Here is a 22,120-nt window from a genome sequence, read left to right on the forward strand (position 1 = left end):
AATTTAAGCATTGCATTGCAGTCTTTGTTAACAACTGGGATTTCTATTGCTAGTTGTGAAAGGTTCTTCAGTTGAAATTAATTCTTACATACTTGAGAATCTCAATGACTCAAGAACGACTTAGTAACTTGGCAATATTATGTATTGAAAAAGACGTACTTAATACCTTAAATTTTGATAGTTTAATTGATGCATTTGCAGCAGCAAAAGCACGAAAGGTTCATATAATGAAACCATGAATACCAGAATGCTACCTGTACAAGATCTAGTTAAGTATATGTACAGTTTTGTAAACTAATAAGATTTGTTATTTGTAAACTTAAGTAGTATTATATCAATCTGTTTTATAATCCATGTACACCACAAGCGACTGGCTTCTCATATAAAACACTAGTTTCAAAACTAGGGATATAACAGAAACTTATTCTGCATGCTTGAAAGATTACTCTAGCTATGTGACTTTGAACAATACTGGATGACATAAATATCAAAGTGGTTTACAAATTATGCAAGTACACCTAGTAGGCTATACTTCATTAGTTCCAGGTTTACAGTTTGATATCGTGAGATGTTATATTGTAACTTTATTTAAGGCCTGTGTAAGGCGGTAATTGATTTTTTATATTATTGTCATTAAGTGGATAATGAGTCACAAAACAACTAATCAAAACATTCCAGAGACGGAGGCGCCAAAAGTGTCTTTGCCCGCGGGTGCTGAGAACCCTTGCTACGCCACTTCATCTAGTTAACATCCGTATTAAAACATTGAATATATAAAGCTCACAACAATATCATTACAACAGTTTAGGCATATGGCTTCCCGATAACTTGTTACATTTCATTTTTGTTTTAAGACTATGCAATCAATAATTTAGTAATCCTTTGTGGTCACTTGTAAATAACGAAAGTTTTAATAATTTGCTTAACAGTAGAAAGAACATGGACCTGATCTCCAGCTACAAGTTATAGTTTATCATATGTGGGATGTTTTTGTTTTTCAGAAAATAAAGAGCATGCCGGTGCAAAAAACAAATAAATTATTTCAAGAAGCTCTTTAACTTACTTACGGGGAAATTTCCTGGGTTTAAATCTTTTTTTTGAATAAAGTTACCAATTTTTATAAATAATTGGCTCACCATAAATTAACTGTGATAAGACTGATCATAAAACTACAATTGTTGAAATTATGTAGTAATACTTGAAAAAACATTCGTTTTCTTAAAAGAAGGAGTAACTATCAGTTTTGGGTAAGCCATCTTCAAATGTACTGTGTTTAACATATCTTTTATGTATCTCCGGTTATTTTGAAAAACCGGCCCAAATCAGTCCTCTCACTGTAACATACATTAACATGCACTTGGTGTTTGTTTTGTCCTTTGTATGAAATTACTCACCACAAAAAAAATTATAGGAAAACGACAATTTTTTATATACACTCAAAACGGCTTGGAAGTTACAACAAATCAACCTTAAAATTGTTCAGCTGTAGCTTGTGACTATTACTATTTCTAGAAAAGTACGAGGCTGTATCCTATTCGTAATAACTTGTTTCAGCTGTTGTTTTAATAAATGTAAATGTAGACTAATATGTATCAGTTTCCAAGAAAACTTTGCATTCTAGTTTAACAACTATTGCAAAAAGGCTATTTTAGTAGTTTTGAGGTGGTAAAAACAAAATAAAAATAGGTCAGTTGACTTGTAAATATATTAAACAAGTTCTGTAAACTGTTGTAACGAAATTTTCACTTGGCTACTCAACCCTTTCATATATAAAAAAAAACCTTAAGCGTACGTGTGATTTAGCACGTGCTTGGCGGAACCACTCCTATACACCGTGCATTCACATTTTGTTCACTAATGATTTCCCTATACAAATATGTTATCAGTACTACCAAGCCTGGTGTTTATATGGTGCACACTACTCACAGTATGCGGGTTTCAATCCTATCACCAAACATGCTTGCCCCTTTCAACCGTGCGGGGCGTTGTAATGCGATGGTTAATCTCACTATTCGATTAGAGTAGCTCAAGAATTGGCGGTTGGCGGTGTTGACTAGCTGCATTGCTTCTATACTATCACTTCTAATTTAGGGACAGCTAGCACAGATGGCCCTCAAGTAGCTTTGGCGAAATTCAACAAACAAACAAATAAAATCAACCTTAAAAAGAACATTTTGCTTCTTCACCAGATTTTGTTTATAAATTTGGCTTTCGAGTTTTATTTCAATTTCGTTGCATTTGATGTTACTAGAGAAAATTCGATGTTTGAATTGCTGTGTAGTAGTTCGATTTTTGGTATCGTTTTATATCAAACTTGGAAATTAGCCATTTTGAGCATAATGCTACCCTCCAGTATGTAGTTTACAACTAATATCATAGGAACTATAGTGTCGTGTGTGTTGAAAATATGTTTGTTTATTTATATAAAGCAAGCGTAGCTTGAAAAACTCGACGTTTAGTAATTTAAATGTAACCTAAGAAGTTACTTGAAACAAAACATACTTAGTTGTTCCGTCCAATATGTATATGATACGTAGATAAGTACGTGTTTATAACGTATGTGTAATTGCAACCGTGATAACACGAATTCCTTTCTTTCGTGGAAATGAGTTTACTCCCTCTTGATTGTGGCACTCCCGAAATTAGTGAGCTAATAAAATGCGCGCAAGATTGATGGGTGTTGTCAGCGCCAGTTCTGTATGGTTGCATTGTAGTGACAACTGTGCTACACATTCAACCTGTGTGTTAACTTCCGCTACCACACTTATCTCTGAAAATATGTGCATGAAATGATTGTTGATATTTACTGACGTAATTTCGCTTGTTTCGCATTTGTAAAAGATTTGTTATAGTTTTTGTGCATAATTACATAGTGAGCTGTCTGCGCTCTGTCTACCGCGGAGAATCGAACCCTAGATTTTAGTATTGTAAATGCGTAAATTTACCGCTGACCCGCTGGAGAACTAGTGAAAGTGTCCTCCAAAAACTAGCAAAGTTGTTGCTCCAGGGTAAAAAGGCTTGGCATTATCGTTTATACCACACAAGAATTTTTGAGCTTGTGGTAATTTCCCGAAAGGGGGCCTAAAGTCGTCTGGAGGGGTCACCTTTATTTGACCAGTCGCACCACGATACAGTAGTGTGTTGTCTGTCAGTCAGTCAGCAGACACTAAAATGACGTCACATAAAAGACGCTTAACGTTGCAATTTGTACTGTCGTGACGTCAGTAAATCGTGCTCATGCCATGCATAAAAAAAGAATTATGCACTTTGTAGGCTACAACACAACTTGACATATGAACTTCAAAATCAATAAATAAAACATTTGTTACTCTTAATTTCGGATTTATTTATTCTCGAAGCACAGCACTTTCGGGGACCTTGCCATGGGGTGAGGGAGGGGGGAGGCCAGCTCATACAGTTTAGAACCTGTGTTCCTCCCCAGTTTCACATTCCAAATTGGTATGGAAAGTTTATGACAATGCAAATCAAAAACTAAAATGAAATACAATTATAGCTTTAAGCTAAAGATAATAACAGTAGCAAGTAGCTCACACATAAAGGTTTCCAGTGCCTTAATAATAATATCGATAATAAAAAAAACGTAAAAAAGTACGTTTTCAAAATCACCTCCTACGAGCGACCGCCAGGACTGGTTTAGTCATATCATCTGGATATTATTGTCTATAGGAAATTCTATTATGAAGAGGTTGTGATTATAAACTAGCAACCAACAAGTTGCAGAATATATTTTGTGTTATTGTTTTACATGTAAAGTACAAAATTTGATCAGTACTGCGTCAAAATTAAAAGCGTACTATTTGAATTCAGAATAATGCTATATAATTTGCAAGTCTGGAAGTTAGATTTAACAGTGAAATTTGTCAACAAGACGTAAACTGTATTCTTTTTTTATTATTATTTTCGCCCTCTTGGTGGAATGAAATGTTATTATTAGTTGTATTTCATAAACACGACTTTATATAACTGGCGTGCTTATGTATTAAAAGTTCTGAAGAAAGCCAACATTACGTCAAAATCTTGGCGGAATATGTTCACGTTATTAAGCTTGGTGTTCGCGGTTTTCGTTGTTGTACGTGTGTGGCGCTGTTGTTTTTAGGAACTCCGGAAATCTAGTATTACGTGATAAGTTTGCTTCAGTATTGATTACTGCGGCGTTCTCGTCATTCGTGAGGTGTTATTCCGATCTAGTTGTAGCAAATCTCTTAGGACGACAAGGGTAAGTTACAAAATTAGTTGCTTTATTTATTAATGTCATAAATAATTTCTAATTCTGAGGAACTTTACGTGACATATACTGAAGATAAAGTAAAATTTATATGCTACAGTATTTATTTATATGGTTTGAAAACTGCAGTGTCCAACAACTGAACAAGACTACACTTACAAGTTAGAATGTTAATGTTACTTTTAACTAAACCAAAAACTGAGTTGTCACAACAAAAAACCATAGCAAGCTTACTACTTAGAGTACAACTAAATATCAACTTGGTAATGATTGTTGCTAATTAAATATACAATTTTTTTACTTCTTTTTTTTTTACGTTCTCATATATATAAAGATTAGACTGCATTGTTTCATCAGTTGGGTATTTTTTTCTGTTTACGATAATTTCGGCTATAATTCCAACTATACTTTATGAAATTCGGCCAGCTTAGGAGATTTAATTTAGCAGTAACTACATATTGGGCGAACACGGTAACAGTGCAAAACAAGCTCAATATTGAAAGTATAGTAATAAAAGATGTAATTAAAAAATTAATAAAATTAGACATTATTCTAATTAGTACTGTTAATGACAGTAACACTAACAATAAAGGAATAAAGCATATCTTACCTATGTAATACACAAACGCTATTTGTTGTTTTCAAGTACCTTCACAGATTTAGCTGCAATATTGATCTGTTTGTTTGTCTTATATTTTTGCAATCCATATTTTTAAATGAATTATGGTTAATAGTAAAAGTGGTATATATTTATTGCACTTGTGATGTGTAATGCAAGAGAAAATTGGACAAAACTTTCTTTTCATCACAGCATCCAAAACATGTTTAGGGCTGTTAAGAATGTGCTGATGTGCACACATGTAAGATTGTTTTAAATCATTGCCTTAACATTTAGTTGAAGAGGCAGGTGAGAGATGTATTGTATCTTTGTAAATATAGTTATTTTTTTTTTTGCAGATCAGTCATGGTTCATTTCAACTACCTGAGCGAAGAGGAGCAAACCAAGCTGCGGCAGACTGCTGAAGCTATTGTTGCTCCTGGTAAAGGAATCTTGGCTGCAGATGAAAGCACATGTAAGTAACAATTTTTTTAATATTTTAACCAGTGTATACAAAAAGAAATGTGTGTAAAATTTCATTGTTGGGTGCAAAACCTGACAGATATTAAACAATAAAAATAAACAAGCAATTAACATGTCACAGAACTTCAATTGTTTGAGCTCTGTTATTAGAATCAATTATCTGGGTTATAATCATGTCTAGGGATGGAAATTTGGAATTATATTATAACTAAATACGCTGGGACCATTATTCTCATGTATTAAATTAACTAAATTGTAGCCACTGCTCTTGTCACAGATTCAAACATTTGGTGGATTATTTGCTGTATTAATTGCACTCTCGGAAAGCAAAGGCAGAAGTATAATATATCAAATATGTACCTGTCCTGCAAGCAGACAAGGTAATAGCTTTACATAAATACAATTACAACAAGGCAATAAGTACTGACATCAGATGAATTTAAGTTAGTATACTTTTTTCTTCAATACATATAAATAATTATAAACATGGAACATGCTATTTGTACTTTTAGTGGTCAATTTAATATAGTACATGTTTATGCTACTTCATCTATTTATAGAAAGGAAACAGTACATGCCATGTATTTGAAATTTTACTGCAGTCCAGAGTTTAAAGAAAAGGGACAAATGGCAAAAACACATTACAAAATTAAAAAAAAAGCAAAAACTTTTTTTTAATTGTAGCTAGCCACTATAGATTACAAGTAGCAAAAAAAAAATATTCATAGACTCTTGTTTAATATTAGCATATTGTATGTGTAGGAAAGAGGGGTAACTGCATAGCCTGTTCACTTACTACAATTCTGTTTGTTGAAAACACGTACACTGTTGAGAGGAAAGTTGCAGGAATACACAAATGTGCCCTTGCTAACACCAAACTTCTTGAACTGACTTTTGTTCATCCTTCATCATATAAATGGCTCCTAATTCTGTAAAATATATGTCTCAATGTCAAAATAGTTTTTATGTCAGGTTACCTTCATGTTTCTTCCACATGATCTCTGTCAAATAATGCTGCCATTGTGATCTTCTTGCATACTTTTTCTATTCTGCATTCACTAGAACAGGGGCTCTCAAACTTTTCTTTCTGAGCCCACCTTTGAAAATATCTTGGGCTGTAATGACCCCTCCCCCCACAATTGAAATGTTAGCAAATTACTGGACATGACTGTACTTGACTCCCTTAGTAGCCTTGCAACTCGCTTTTGGGTCAAGGCTCCAGTTTGAGAAACACTTCACTAGAGGGGCTGCTAACCTGACCCGAAGAATTTGAAAAATATCTTCTGTAGTAGAATGGATACAGGCTCACCAACCTTGTCTCTCACAGTAATCTGAGTATTGAGTTCAGTAAATTTTAAGTGCTTAGGTTGTGAGTTGTGATGATCTACATTCTGTATTTGGTGGCTAGTTTGTCTACAGTAGCCTCAACTAGTTCAGTAAAGACACATCTAGTAATCCTGGGAGCTGTTTATTAACACACTAGCGAAAGTACCCAGCTTTGTTCGGTTTATTAGGTTGAAATATTTTAGCATAGAAGAACAGTCGAATCTATTCTAAACATTTTTATTTCCCAGAAACATAAAAAAATTGTAAAGAAAGTACAGTAAATTAAGAATTATTTATTATCAAAGAACTTTATCATTGCATTAAATATTTCACATTTATATATGATATCACAAATTCCTATCACATTTATCAAAATCTATTACACTTTTTAACCATTGCAGTGCTTCAGGATAGATAATATTGGTTGTTTCCCCATCTGCTTCCAAGATGAAAAGGTTTTTACTATCGCCAACCCTGGAACACTATACATCACATTATCTAACCTATATAAAAGCCAGTGTTTGTTGTGTCATGTCACACTTGATTTCTCAAAATAAGATTTAATCATAAATACCAAAATGCATTTATGCAAATAATATAGTTTGATTACTGTCTGCCAATTACGATTTTAGTCAGGGGAGTGCAAGGGGGCTGTGAAGAAGGTTGCTTTGAAACTTTGTAAGTGTAGTGAATGTTAGTATGGTTTAAAGAAATTAATAAATATGCCTAGAGTAAAGACCTAGTGTAAGATAACCTAGCCTAGAGACATGAAAGTAAAAATATCAATCCCATTTTAAACTTAAATCATTTCTGAATTAAAGTATTTTCTGTTATATCATCAACATTTTTAATAAAAAAACAAACCTCTTTAATCAATGGGGACTCTAGATTAAGAAATCAACAAATATTATTCCAGTTTTGCTGTTTATACATGTCATTGTTTTACCTTTCAGTACATACACTAACAGCAGTTGAAAAGAGGTGCATGTGTACACGCACATGTGTGTGTCTGTCTGTCTGATTTCTATTTGTAATATAAGGAGCCACTTCATTTGTATGTGGTTTTTCACTAGCTTGCCTCATAAAAAGATGCTCATGCACACACGCATATGGACAAGTATTAATACCCACATGCACACCCTCAGGGTCAACTTTCTGTGGGTGCAAAATTTAAGGTTTCTTGGTTCTTTCCTCTTGGAGATATGGTGGTCACACACACACACATACATGCCCTTTTATTATTATATATAAAGAGAACTTACAAAGTACATTTTGTGAACACTGAACAAGTGACATTCACATACTGAGTGGTGATGAAGAAATTGGTCATTGCACTGATTACTGGACATGCATATGTATGCTAACTGATTTTACACAATAAACTCAGGCACTGGTAGATAGAAACTTACATGGTAATACCTACAGAAGTAATAATAATGACAAACTACTAATGGAAAAACTCTCTTCTGTTTTCTAACCTGGCAATGAAGTGAGATATTTATATACTGCAGTTTAGCATATGTCAGTGTCACATGTTTACAAAAATTAACATAATGCTATGTCAAGTTAATTAACAGTAAACACCATGTACAAAGCATGTAGCTCTTGAGTTATATCATATGCTATAGTTTAAACTTAGAAAAGATTATTACATAAAACCATATTAGGAAACTTGTAAGTTATCATTAATAAAGTTATGTGTATGTAATATATTAAGTGATAATGATCTGATAATATATGTCATGTAATGATTATATGCCAACATATGTCTGCATCTGAAAAAAGAAATGATGCTAACTGAATTCCTCACAAAGTCCAGGGCTGACAAACTCGGTGTTACTTCCTAGTGGTGTTTGAGCTTGATGGTGCCATTTGCCTTCCTTGTAATTCTGCAACTGATAATTTGAACTGCACCACCTTGCGAGATTCATCAGACACAATTTTCAAATGCTTTAACAGCAGGGAATTTGTAAGGAAGTATACCATTGAGATTTAAACCACTGACTTACCATACAGAGCAGTTGTTGCACATTTAAAGTAGAAGTTTGCATGGATAGACAATGTGGAGCTGGTTACCCACTTAGAAAGTACTTGGGATCCCAGGTCCTGTTTGGGTAATAAAAAAACAAACAATCTTGCATTAAATTGATCACACATATTAATCTTTTAAACAATTAATACATATTAAATGTTGTATACAGTATGATATATGTAAGCATTTTATTACAGCATATTTTTAAAGCATTCCATATTGGCAGACACAAGGTGGGGTATGTTTATTATTAGTGGATAACCAAGTTATCACTGACATAAACCCAGCAGAAAATTGTGTTGTTTTTTTTCTAATTTACTGCATGAGAAGAAGAACAGTTGGCTTCATTATTATTGTGGCCTAATTGCTATTGTGTGTTATTGTTTTCTGTAAAACCTTTATTCTATCAGTTAAAAAGCTCCAGTATTAATCCAAAACCTGTTTCATCTTTGTTATGCCAGCCAGAGACCTGTGCTTACAACAACATTGTTGTAATATTTTCTAAATTTGTTTTAAATTCTCAGATTAATAATGTATATCTGCCTGGTAAAAAAAAATGTGGATACCCATGTTTTCAAGTATTCAAAAATGGCCCATCTTTGTTCATGTAAATGCTAAAATATATCAACATCAGAATTTGAACTTGATAATACTGTGAAGATGATGTTCAGGCAGGTGTTGCTCCTATTTCAGTTGTAAAACATTAATAACAACTGTGATATGATGAAAATAGGCCCTCAGCACCTACATCTTGATTAATACTAACGACTTGGAAGTTATGATTAGTAGGCAGATGTAAGGTGTTTTCAAAATTACAACTAAGGAATTGACTCAATTTCCAAATGAAAAATTCATTGTTGCTAAAATTACATTACTGGTATTTTCAATCACACAAGCAGTAAATTTTTCTTTTAGTGTTCCATGTTTCAATAGCTGTGTTGAGTACATTTACAAGGTTTTTCTGCTGTGTGCCTGACATAGTGTATGTGTGCAAAATGATGCTGTACAGTTTCCAGTCTGTAATGTGAATGCCACATCAGAATTGTTAATTAATTCAGTCCATGAATCACTTGTAATGGCTAATTTCTCTGCAACGTATAACAACCAGTTTTACATGCTGGCACAACATATTCTGACTCAGTAAATTCAGTGAGCTCATCTTTCTCTATCCACAAAGCTTATTAGAAACTTGTTCTTTACTATCATTTTTGTGATGAGATTAGTTATATTTTCAGAAAAATATGCATCATATTGATGTTGATTGCAAGCAAAAGATGAAAGTGATGTTTTTGGTTGTTTTTTCAAAGGCAACCATCAGTTGTTTGTATTTAAGATGTTTAATCATGGAAAGCAGTTGATTTATGGTATGCCAGTGATGATGTAAAGAGGTTTTTTACATTGTATTGTTTCCTCATTTAGCTTGTAAGCATTCTAGGTTAACATAAATGTACTGGTAGCCATTTGTGTAGTTTGTTATTTTTTCAACTCTCTCATTGTGTCTTTTCACACATTTTTGTTCATATGTTTGTTTTATTCCAGAACTGAAGTAATTTGTCAGTCTCTGTAGTAGCAGTTAAAAAAAAAGTAACTAAATAAATATGATTTTTTTTAGAACTTGAATTTGTAATATGTTATTTGAATACATTTTCTTATTTTTAATGTAATCATGTATTTGACTAGACTGACCTATCTCTAAGTTAAACAACCTAATTTTCAGAATTGTTTCAGATAGGTAATTTTCTAAGTGGCTTTTAATGTCATGTACATTTTTAAAATGTGTAGCATGCTGTTTTTTCTGTTTCTAATGAGATTTTCATAACTGCTCAGTTCTCAGTTTGCAAGATTCTCGTATCTTAACCAATACATTTTTGTGCAAGAATATCCGTTTTTGAAGTAACAGAAATATGTACAGTTTGAAGTAAGAAAACATTTATAATATAATGTGTGTGATTAGCATAACCTTGATGAACAATTAGAAGTTTGTACTGAAGACAAAAAAAAAAAAATGTCTTCAAAGTGACAATAAAAACATTCTTGAAAATGAGCGGTAAAGGTTATAGCAGCTTAGTGGCATTAGGCCAACCTAAGTAACCTCTGAACAGTTTTGGAGAAAAGAGAGTGAGAACTATTATTAGTATCTAAAGAAAAGTGTCCTTTGAAGGGTAGCTTACCTAGTGTATCCTTCCAGGCATAATTAGAAGCTGTGAACACGTTAAAATTGTTTTCTTTTTGGTACAGCGAAGAAAGAATGACTTTTCTGAAAATGATTTTTAACTTGTATGTGTGTGACTATTTTTACTTGGTTAGTATGCCCCAAATCAAATTATAAAGCAATGTTCTTACACACACAGAGCAGTTTGTTGTTTCAAAGAAATAAACTTTCAAAATATGAAAGGCCTTAACACTGCAGTGTGTTTTCACGATTGGAAAAGCACATTGACAGAAAGATGAATAAAGTTGTTTTTCATTTATTTATTTTTATTTGAATAAATTTGCCAAGATGTAAGTTGTTACAAGTTTCACTGTTATATTTGAGAATAAAATAAAGTATGTATGATGTTGTCTTTACAAACATAACTAAATAGTAAAGCCAACATTTAGCAGTGATTTGTCATTCACATGAAACTTCTTTTCAAAAATTAATCACTTTCACATATTCATTTTATAATTAATATGCTGAAGATAAAACTTGTGTATGTTGTTAACTTAACCTAGAAAGAAATAACATTGTAGAAGCTTTTTCATGAAAATGTAATTGTTACATGACTCATATGAGGCTCCATTAGTTTCTCTTTTAGTATGCAAGATTTTACTTATAATTAATTCATAACTGAAATCACATGAGTTGTGTAGTAAAAATTTTGTAAAATTTATCTTGGAGCATTTTTTCGTATTTAAACACTGCACAATATTACATGTGAGAATGCTTTTTATACTTTGTTAGGTAATTTTCATATGTCACGGCCTTTTCCAAAAATTTATAAAATTAGGTCTTTGTACTCCTACCTTTTGATTTTTTTGTCTGTAGAATGCACATAAATATTATGAAAATAAGGTTATTAAATATGTTGCATGAATAATGTTTCTTCTGAGATTTTTAACATGTATTAATTAAACAAAGAGTTGTTTTCAGCCTTGGACTGTGCAGGGGGGTTGCTATGGTGATTTTCTCCTCCAGTTTCTTCCATAGTGCATGATGTTGTAACCAAACATTTGTTGTCTTTGCTAAATTAGCGTATTATTTATACACATACTCACTACCAAGACATAAGTTTTCACTCTCAGCAAATGGACTCTATGATCCTTCTCTGGTTTGTTTTTCTGAATATTTAAATTAATATTTGTTTTTACAATACTAAATGTTAGAACCATCATGAATCCATGATAAAGGTGTTTTTTGAAACAAAGAAGTATAATATTTTTGTAAACATTTTAGCCACAATGGGAAAGAGGCTAGCAGGAATTGGAGTAGAGAACACAGAAGAAAACAGAAGACAGTACCGCCAACTGCTATTTACTAGTGATGAAATAATGAAAGAGTACATTAGTGGTGTTATTCTCTTTCATGAGACCGTATACCAGAAGGCTGATGATGGAACTCCATTTGTCCAGATCCTCAAGAACCGTGGTATAATACCAGGTATCAAAGTGGACAAAGGTGTTGTTCCACTTATGGGAACAGATGAGGAGTCTACTACTCAAGGTAAGTGTTTAGTTACTGTTTCCAACATATCGTAACAGTGCTTACATGTTTATTTTCAATCATAAATAAATAAAAAATATGTAAACTTTTTTTTAATTTCAATTGAAAGTTTGTCCATATTGGGTTAGCTGTCTTCACATGATATAGAAAAGAATTTGTATAATAAACATGAATGCTGTGAATATTTTTGCAAAACATTAAAATGTTTTAGTTGCCAGTTGTTATTTTGTATTGGTACTAAAGAACTTGAATAAATCAATTAATTAATAAATAAATAAATTGATAAATTAATTAGCAACAGAGAATTGCTTATGTTGTGAAATTTTGGCTACAGTTTGTGGATTATCAGTGTATAAGATATTACAAATAACTCTAGTCAGCATGGAAATATTACTAAATCAAATACTAAGTGTTATGGTAATAAAGGTTATCATAATGCTTTTGTTTGTGTGATTTACTCAAGGAAAAATTTTTTGAAGTTGCTGTTTAGGATTTGACAAATGCCAGGTCTACTTATACAGTAAAATGATGATAATTGATGATTTGCATCTTATATTTGAAACTCTGCATAGTTGAACATCTGTGACCATAGGTTCTTGATTAGTTGTATGTGTTGCTAATATTCATTTTATAATATTCTATATACAGTATAGACAACTGCTCTTCATTTTCATAAAGATGCTTAAATCTTCGCAATGATTATTGACCTTTATATGTCCATTCTACACATTAACTTCCACTTTACCACTGTGTCTAACATATGTATATTCCATTATCATGAATGTTTTTTTTTGGTTCTTTAATGTAAATAGAAGTTTCTACTCAAACATCATACTCACTATATACATAGTAATATGCAGAGGATATTAAAAGGACACTTTTCAAGTATCATAGGGCAAGACTTTTTTTTTCGAGGAGACTATGGATTGCTTTTGTTACACATAGAGTGAAAAGCCATAAGAAGCAAACAGATCCTCTTTCACTTTTATTAAACTGATCTTATAAATCTTTTTAAAATCTAAAACTAAGGAGTGAATTATTTTGTATTAATATTTAATAGCAAATCACTTATTTTTTTTGTGTTTACCGTAAAGACCTACAAGTCCCAATGTGCCATTCATTTTAAAGTTGTTGTTTTTCCTAATAACTCGTAGCAAACAAGGTGTGGAATCAGGTATGCCTTTTTGTGGTTATTGACAGTTTTTTATGACTGAGGGAAAAAGGCACTTTTAGGGCATAAGAGAAGGAAGGCAAGGACTTGCACCCACTCAGCCATCTCCTGTTTATGTCACTATGTATGTATGTATGTGTGTTTGTGTATGTGTATAGTACATTTTTTTAACTTATGGACTTGTAAAATGGAATATGTGAGATAGAAAACCATAAGAATGATGTGATTGTTTTTGTCTGGATAGTTTATTATGAAGATTAATACATATATGCAATGTGTTTAATTTTAAAATTCAAAATAAGATCAATGTTTGAAATACACAGTAAAATTTTATTTGTCCGACAGCCAATATTAAAAGACTCTACACATTTTGGTTGCTTTATGCTACCAAAATCAAGAGTAAAACCCTACATGACAAGCAGTTAGTTTTATAGAGAAAAGGTTTAAATCATTGCAATCTATGAGAATAGTATGGGTGTTATACATAAGAAGTCAATATTTTTTCCAAAACTGTGCATTATCACCAGTTAACCCTTTATCTCTATTTAACAAAGAATTATTTATTTAAAAACACAAAATTACTATTGATTCTCTAATATTCAATTCACTTTGAGTATTAGGTTCATTTTCTCTATAAAACTATCCACTTGTCATGTAGGTTTTTACTCCTTATGATGGTAGCATAAAGCATGTAGTCTTTTAATTTTGGCTGTCGGCCAAATAAAATTTTATTGTGCATTTTCAACGCTGATCTTATTTTTAATTTTAAAATTTATTGCACAAGTTACTGTAATTGAATTGTTATTGTGCTTATATCTTGTACTTGTTCAAGTGACAAGGTATAATCTATTTGAAATGGGTGTTAATGCATCATTTTTAGCAGGAAGCTAGAGGCTATTGAGTAGAATTTTAGAGAAACTGTATCAGTTCAGAGACAACTTTAATTCACTAGTGTTTTACCAAAGAAGAGGTGCGAAAACTATTTTCTAAACTACCACACTTCACCAAAGCAAAGAAAATCATGTCAAAAGATTATCAGATTAAATACAATTAATGTAATTTATGAAAGTAAACTAAAAGCTTCAAAATAATCAAACTATAATTTAGTCGGTGATATGTAAAACTTTTAATGAATTTTCAAAAATAGTAAATCTGAAAAGTATAAAAAGATTACTTCTGTGTTGTGTGTCCTGTTAAACATTAGTTATTTTTAACCACTTACATAAAAAAGAACAAAAATATGTTAACGAAAAAATACCTAAATTCCACAGGGCTAGATGACCTGACCAAGCGATGCCAGGAGTACAGGGAACAGGGATGTTTGTTTGCTAAATGGAGATGTGTTCTTAAAATCCGAGAACACAATCCCTCTCCTTTAGCTATCCTGGAAAATGCCAACGTACTGGCTCGTTATGCAACATGTTGCCAACAAGTGAGTGGAATTTTTTTTTTCTTATATATATTGAGCTATGCAGTTATCTTATCTATGCAGTTATCTTATTAACTTATCAACAGTTTAATAAAAATAATGTATATAAAGGAGAATTTAGTCAAATATGAAAGCACAATTACAGACAGTCTTAAATACATTGTTATACTTTAGAACTTGATAAAATGATATGTGTATATTTCTAGTTTTAAAGCTTCACTTTTTTGCCATAAAAATGTTTAAAAAATGTCAAACTACAAAATACCAAGAGATTTCAGGTACTTATCAGTTTTTGTAGCTATAAAACCATTAGTTCCGCTCCCCCCCCCCCACCAATGTTATTAAATATGAAAAATGTGTACATACACATTGTAAAATTTTCTAAATGAAAGTACAAAAGGAGAACAACAGTTTTGCAACTAAAAATCATATAAAACATTATGTATGTATACAGATATTGTATTTTTGTTTTTAAATGAGGTTACTTAAAATTATGAAAACTTTTAGAAGGAGCTTACTGCTTTAAAGTGTGTTATGGCATCAAGTAATTATAGGTTGTATGCTAACTTGTATAAACTTAACCAATCTGTAAATGTAAAACAGTGGTTCACAAACTTTTTTGTTTGTGAACCACCTGAATTATGTTGTTGTTGTTTCTTATCTCAGCAGACCACAGTGGGATCTATATACTATGTTACCATTTTCTTTATGTAATTAATGCAACTTTTCCACAGACCACCTGAAATGTACCCTTGGACCACAGATTGAAAACTGTCATTTTTGAAGTATTTGAAAATATGAGACTGTAACACTTAAAAATTCTATTGTAAATAATTGTCAACAATATTTAAAAATAGTGTCTTTTTTAATTATTTAAAAGTGCTATAGGTATTTACTTATTCTACTGTTAAATTACTGGAGAAAATTTATTCTGCTATACTATTAATTTTATAGGCTGGCATTGTACCAATTGTTGAACCTGAAGTTCTACCTGATGGGACTCATGACTTGGAGAGAGCCCAGAAGGTCACAGAGAAAGTTCTTGCTGCAGTTTACAAGGCTTTGAATGACCATCACGTTTACCTGGAAGGTACGCTCTTAAAACCCAACATGGTGACTGCTGGTCAAAGCTGCTCTATCAAATACACTCCTCAAGATGTTGCCAAGGCAACTGTAACTACCCTGCAACGAACACTCCCAGCTGCTGTTCCTGGTAAGTTCAACAAGTTATTTTTTTCTGTTATTGTTACAGTGTTATTTTTGTTTTTGTTTATATACAGCATAGCTTATGTAAACGAATGAAATGTACTTTTTAGGAGTCACATTCCTTTCTGGTGGCCAATCTGAAGAAGAAGCCTCTATTAATCTTGATGCTATCAATAAATATCCAGGAAAGAAACCTTGGGCTCTGACATTTAGTTATGGACGTGCTTTGCAGGCAAGTGCACTAAAGGCTTGGTCTGGAAAGGCTGAGAGTGTAAAAGCTGGGCAAGAAGAATTCCTCAAAAGAGCTAAGGTCAGTTGAGTTGCATAGTAGTTTTTCTCCATTGCATTCCTTGGACTTAGCTAGTTAGTTTCAGATGAACGCTATATCTAATTAAAAAAAAATTAACTCCATGTGCAAGAAGTTGGTTGGTGTAGTTTTGTGGACATTATTCTACATTGTTTCAGGCACTTAAGAAATTTTCATTATTTAAATTCTTCTTATCTCGTTTCACGTATTTCATATTGCACATCTGTAAAAAGGTAATTTGCTGTAAATCTCTTGTTTGGCAGGGAGTAACAATTTAAACTAATAATTATTGCTTGTGCCAGGTTTTATTAGTGAAACAAATGTTGTATTCAAACTACTGGAGTTAGAAATTAATTTAAATCATAACTAACTTCTTTTGAAATATTTCGATTTAAAATAATTTTGCAACATGTTCTATCATTGGGCAGGTTCTTTTGAATTATTTGGTAAAAGTAATGCCAAGTTCAGTCCATGTAACAATATTTAGTTAATTTATTTCTTCAGTAACATTTATTATGTTCACATTCTCTTGTGGGCCTAATTTCATAAATAAACTATCAACATAAACTCTGCAATTAACAAAGTGGTTAGCCTAACTTCAAATACAACATTTGAAAATAAACTCCATGATCTTTGCCTGAGTCATAAAATTTCTTCCCAAAGCTAATTAGTTGATAAACAACTTAACTTGCAGAGTAACTGAATAGCAAACATCTAAATTAAAACTTTGAAAATAGAGCATGCAACACTGTCCTCATTCACGATTGTGAAGTCCTTGAACAATTCTAATACACAAATGATGCAGTGAATGACCTTTGGTTTGGACTGCCATCCTTCTGGATTCTGTAAACAACATATGGCTCTTCCCAACTCCTTCTTAGCTTTGGTGTTTGTTCTCTCTTGCAGTGGGGATTGTACTGCCATACCATATAGCATTAATGGAATCCAGTCTTATCAGCCTTGACATCATAGCAAATTTTCGTTTTATTACTATATGATTTAAATCTTTCCTAAGTAAAGTCATGTATGATGTCATTCGTGTCCCTTAGTCTATCTGCATACTCTTTGTAAGAATCTACTGAAAGACTATCCTTTGTATGCGAGTACAGAAGAGGTCCTATGGCATTGTAAGTTCTCTCCCAAATATGAGTGATGATAGTGTATTACATGTAGTTTTATATACTGCTGTTCAATAACTCATAAATACCAGTGGAAGATATTAATCCCATGTTTTCTGATGTTCATTCACATAAACAGGTAATTGGTTTAAAAGTGTACATTTGTATCACTTGAACACACAGCAAAAAAAAAAAAGTTGAATGAAGACTGTTGTACTGGTATTTTTGTTTCCAAAGAACTGATACATTTGTACAAACAAGACTAATTCAAATTGTTGTCCTAGATCTGAGTATAATTCCATGAACACCCCCCACATCTTGAAACAAATTTGTTGACGAATGTCCTTGCTAGGTTTTTGCTTCCTGGCTTGGAACAGAATATATTTATGGTTATTTTGGTGAAATAGTCCATCACAACCATGCTATATTTATTCCCACTGTTTCTGTCTGCTCCAACATGATACAGCTGTGGTTGCCCTTGCTGTTTCTTTCATGGATCTTTTTGCTCACAGCATAGTTTACACAATATAAACCAATTTTCTACAGATTCCCAGCACCCAATGCAGTAGTGCTCACTTACTCTCTCCAGTGTCTTAACATCTAAGTGACCAGCTGTTGAAAGGTGGAGATGGAGTGCTTCAGAATCTAGAGACTGTGAAAGTACCAACTTGTAGTCATTATTTTGCACACTGGTATCTTTTCTTTCCTGATAAGCCCTCTTATTAGCATAATGAATCCCACTGTGCCCAGTACATCTTTGTCTTCAGGCTTAATGGAGCAAAAGTTTGCTGTTTGGTTTTTCTGCACTATTCTTGAAACTCGTTGTAGTCCCTTTGTGTAGTCCCCAATAGCTTTGTGGATCTTGGCTTCAATCAGATTTATACTTGTTCTTAATTCGTCCATGTAACAATAAAGAATTATATCTTTACTAATGTTTCTTACAGCTGCATTCACTTGTAGGCCTAATTTCATAAGTGAAGTTTTAAACATAAACTTTGCAACTTAATATTGCCCTAACTTCAAATACAATTCAGTATAAACTATAAGATGTGACCCTAACTTATAAAGTTTCCTTGTAAAGCTAATTGATTGATAAACAATTCTAACTCAAATAACTGAGTAGCATAACAGATACAAAAACTCTTAACTTATTCTACTGAATAAATTTGCTGACACTGAAACCACACAATCATTAGTTCCAAATTCTGATTACCCTCCTCTTGTTTCTACATATTGCATGATCCTTCTCAGTTCTTAACTGTTGTGGTCTTTCTAGATCTTAGCATCGTAATGACAAACACACACTAATAAACATCTATAGTTAAACATTGGAAATATATCTTGCAACAATATGTTGATACCTAACTACTCCAAATAAAGTGTGTGCATTCCATTTTTATTGGTTGTCATAGTTGAATATTTTTCTTTTCCTAAGGATCTTAATGGTGAATACATACATTATCATTTGATATATAGTTATGTTCCATCATAATTATCAAGAGTTCAGGTTATTTTGTCATTCCTTTATTATTGATTTGCACAGGTCATGAAAATCTTGGAAAGTTAAATAATTTTGTAAACCATGGAAAATCCATTGTTTTTATCAGGAGGTCCTGAAAAACTCCAACTCCATCTCTCCCACATCCTCCATTTTTATTAGTTACAAGTCTTACCATTGTATTTATCTCTGTTTTGTGAATAATGAGCTGTAGAAAATGTAATTTGTAAAATGGGAAATACATTGATTTGGTAATAGATGTTGAACTATGTACAGTGTACATCCTTCTGGAAAGAATAGATGTCATGTGACACTGTTGAAATAATATTGTTAGCATAAAATAAGCTCAAGGTGTTTTTCATGGAAATCAAAAATCGTAAAATTGTTGAGAGGATAAAGAACATGAGCATTTTAGAATTTTCCTAATTCCATTTTCAGCATAAACACTTAAACAACAACAATGTTTCTAACCTAAGTTCTACATCAGTTATTGCCTAAAATTTGTTAGTAAATAGCAAGAGAAAAAACAAAATGGCAACAATATAATACAAATGAGTAACATAAACCTAATCACCATGCATGAAATATTCAAATATTTGCCATTAAAGACGGCCTGTCTGTTTCTACCTGATTAGACCACCCATCTTTTGTACAGTGATCAATTTAGGCCAAAATATTTGAGTGTCATTTTAGGCTCTATTACTTAGTATTTTGGGTATATTATTCTGCTTTGAAGAGACAATCCAGACTGTAAATATGGTATTGTGATGCATATTATTTGTTTTTGTGTTATTATTAATAGTTTTTTGTTTCAGATCTAAAATGAATAAAATTCTTAAAAAGATGGTCTGGCAATAAGTTAAAATTATGCAGAGTAATTATTGTTTTAAATATTCAGATGTGGGTATAAGTATGTCTTATCATATAAGAAAGCTTACAGGCTAAACACCATGTTGAAATACAAAGGTTTTAATGACCCACAAGGTTTGCAGTTCTTTGTTGGGTGAAATTGCTGCAATAAACTAAGAAAGTGTTTTAAAATAATGAAATGAAATTATATGGGAAAACCATGTGATAAACATTACTGTGGATCTTTACTTGGTTGGTATGATGACTTGTGATATATGTTCAGTAGGAAATCAATACAAGTCGGCTGGTTGACCTGACCTATTGGCAAGTTGAAACAATATTTTGAATAAATAGTATTTAGTTTAGGTTACACAATAGGAGGAATTTTTAGCTCCATTCAAAGCACAGTATTTGGGAGAAAGATGCAAAGGCTTTATCACATTGTTAGTTGTATTCATTGTTGCTAGAATGTTTTGTACAGCCATTTCTTTATTCTTTTATAACATAATAAAACATTAGTTATTTATTTTGGCGAAGTTGACATTCTGTTAAAAATCAGTACATTAGGCCCTCAAAAAATGACAATTTGGTCCTAGGAAAGGTCCTGCAATTTTTTCCTAATAGCTTATGCGAACCATGTTTACATTAAATTCATCTCTTATACCAAAACAAACCCTAATGAAATTTTCTGGATTATTTCATGGCTGATGAGAGCACAGAACCAGAATTAAGTCTAAGTATTAGATCCAGTGTTTGCACTTCAAAACATGTTTTATTAAAAGGTACACATCACAGTTATTGTTGTTTTTACAGCAGTTACATATTCTCATTTATCAAGTTTCTACATCACATGTGATTGTTTCTGGTATTATTAATAGTTGACATTTGTATGTTTATGATCATGGTATCAGAACTGTCATTCTTCACGAGTTTCTTTTCCTCAAACATGGTAATTTGTAGTTTAATTTGTATGTTGTTTTTTAGGCCAACAGTGAAGCTGCTCTTGGAAAGTATACAGGTGGTGTTAGTGGGGCTGCAGCAGAAGAGATCCTTTTCATCAAAAACCATGAATATTAAACAAGAGTGAACCAAGAAATTCTCTTTAGCCCTAGTTTCTCAGTATGTTACAGAATTTCCTTTTTCTTGTAATAGAGGTCTTTTGGTTCAGATTTTTTGTCTTCTAACCTGAAATAACCAAGGATATGTTTAAAACAGTTATTCAGAAAGTTTAATAGAATTGCAAAATAAATTATCTTTGAGAACAGTAATTGTTATAATAGAACTATGTAAACTATGTAGTATTTCATGATATTGTAGTTCCTTAAAGTACTGTTAAGTTAAAAATTTGTGTGATAAAATGTGTAATAACTAGCTTGTTTGTAGTTCAAGTTAGGAAGCAAAATACCTGACCTGTTTTACGATAAAAGTAAGCCACTCTAAGCATATTGTTTTGGAAGCCTTTCTGTGCATTAAAAATTAGTAACACCAGAGTTGGTCATTTTGTTCTTTTATTAATAGTGATTTATATACTGAAAGAAGAAAATTGTGTATTTGTTCCTTTAATAACATAAAGCATAACAAACCCCTTTTCTTATAAATAAACGAGTTCCCCATTTAAAGCTACTCGGGAAATCACCTCCTTAAATAAGTCTTCACATTTCTAAGCAATGTATATCTTCTAATAATGTACAATACAAATGCAGACAAGCTATACTTTACCAATTATTGTTTTTGTTGCATTATGCTGCTCTTGTGTGGTTTCATATTTCTGAATATGGATTTTTAAGTTTTCAAGTTCTAATTAAGAAATGAACTGTTTACTTGTTTTTTTTTTATATTTTGCTTCAGGTAGTAGCTAGAGTCATGCAATTAGCTGTTTTGTATACAAAATAGCAGTGCCAAATGGGTATACATTAATACTGTGCACAAGAAACACAGTGCTAAAACATTACCCCAGAAAAAATAATACTATGCACAAATTATACAAATGATAATAGTCTTTCAACTTTAAGGTATGTTTGAAGGAAAGACATGTAACATGCAACATGTAAAGCAAAAAACACTGAGTTAACAATAAAAAAAATTATATATATCTATAAAACTTACCACTCTGGTAATCAGAAACAAAGCAGTTTGATTATAAATCCTCATAGA

The 22,120-nt window shown here is 32.0% G+C and overlaps 1 protein-coding gene across 1 annotated transcript; it reads left to right on the plus strand.

The window, feature by feature from the left end:
- The first annotated feature begins 4,089 nt into the window (after positions 1-4,089).
- LOC106467131 (fructose-bisphosphate aldolase-like) lies at positions 4,090-21,456 on the plus strand. Its single transcript, XM_013927449.2, has 7 exons — positions 4,090-4,237; positions 5,204-5,319; positions 12,122-12,388; positions 14,831-14,991; positions 15,943-16,201; positions 16,305-16,504; positions 20,951-21,456. Exons 2-7 carry the CDS (start codon positions 5,211-5,213, stop codon positions 21,041-21,043), a joined length of 1,089 nt encoding a protein of 362 aa, XP_013782903.1. The 5' UTR covers positions 4,090-4,237; positions 5,204-5,210; the 3' UTR covers positions 21,044-21,456.
- The last annotated feature ends 664 nt before the right edge of the window (positions 21,457-22,120 follow it).

The sequence above is a fragment of the Limulus polyphemus genome, unplaced genomic scaffold (assembly GCF_000517525.1).
Source record: "Limulus polyphemus unplaced genomic scaffold, Limulus_polyphemus-2.1.2 Scaffold2497, whole genome shotgun sequence".
Taxonomy (NCBI): domain Eukaryota; kingdom Metazoa; phylum Arthropoda; class Merostomata; order Xiphosura; family Limulidae; genus Limulus; species Limulus polyphemus.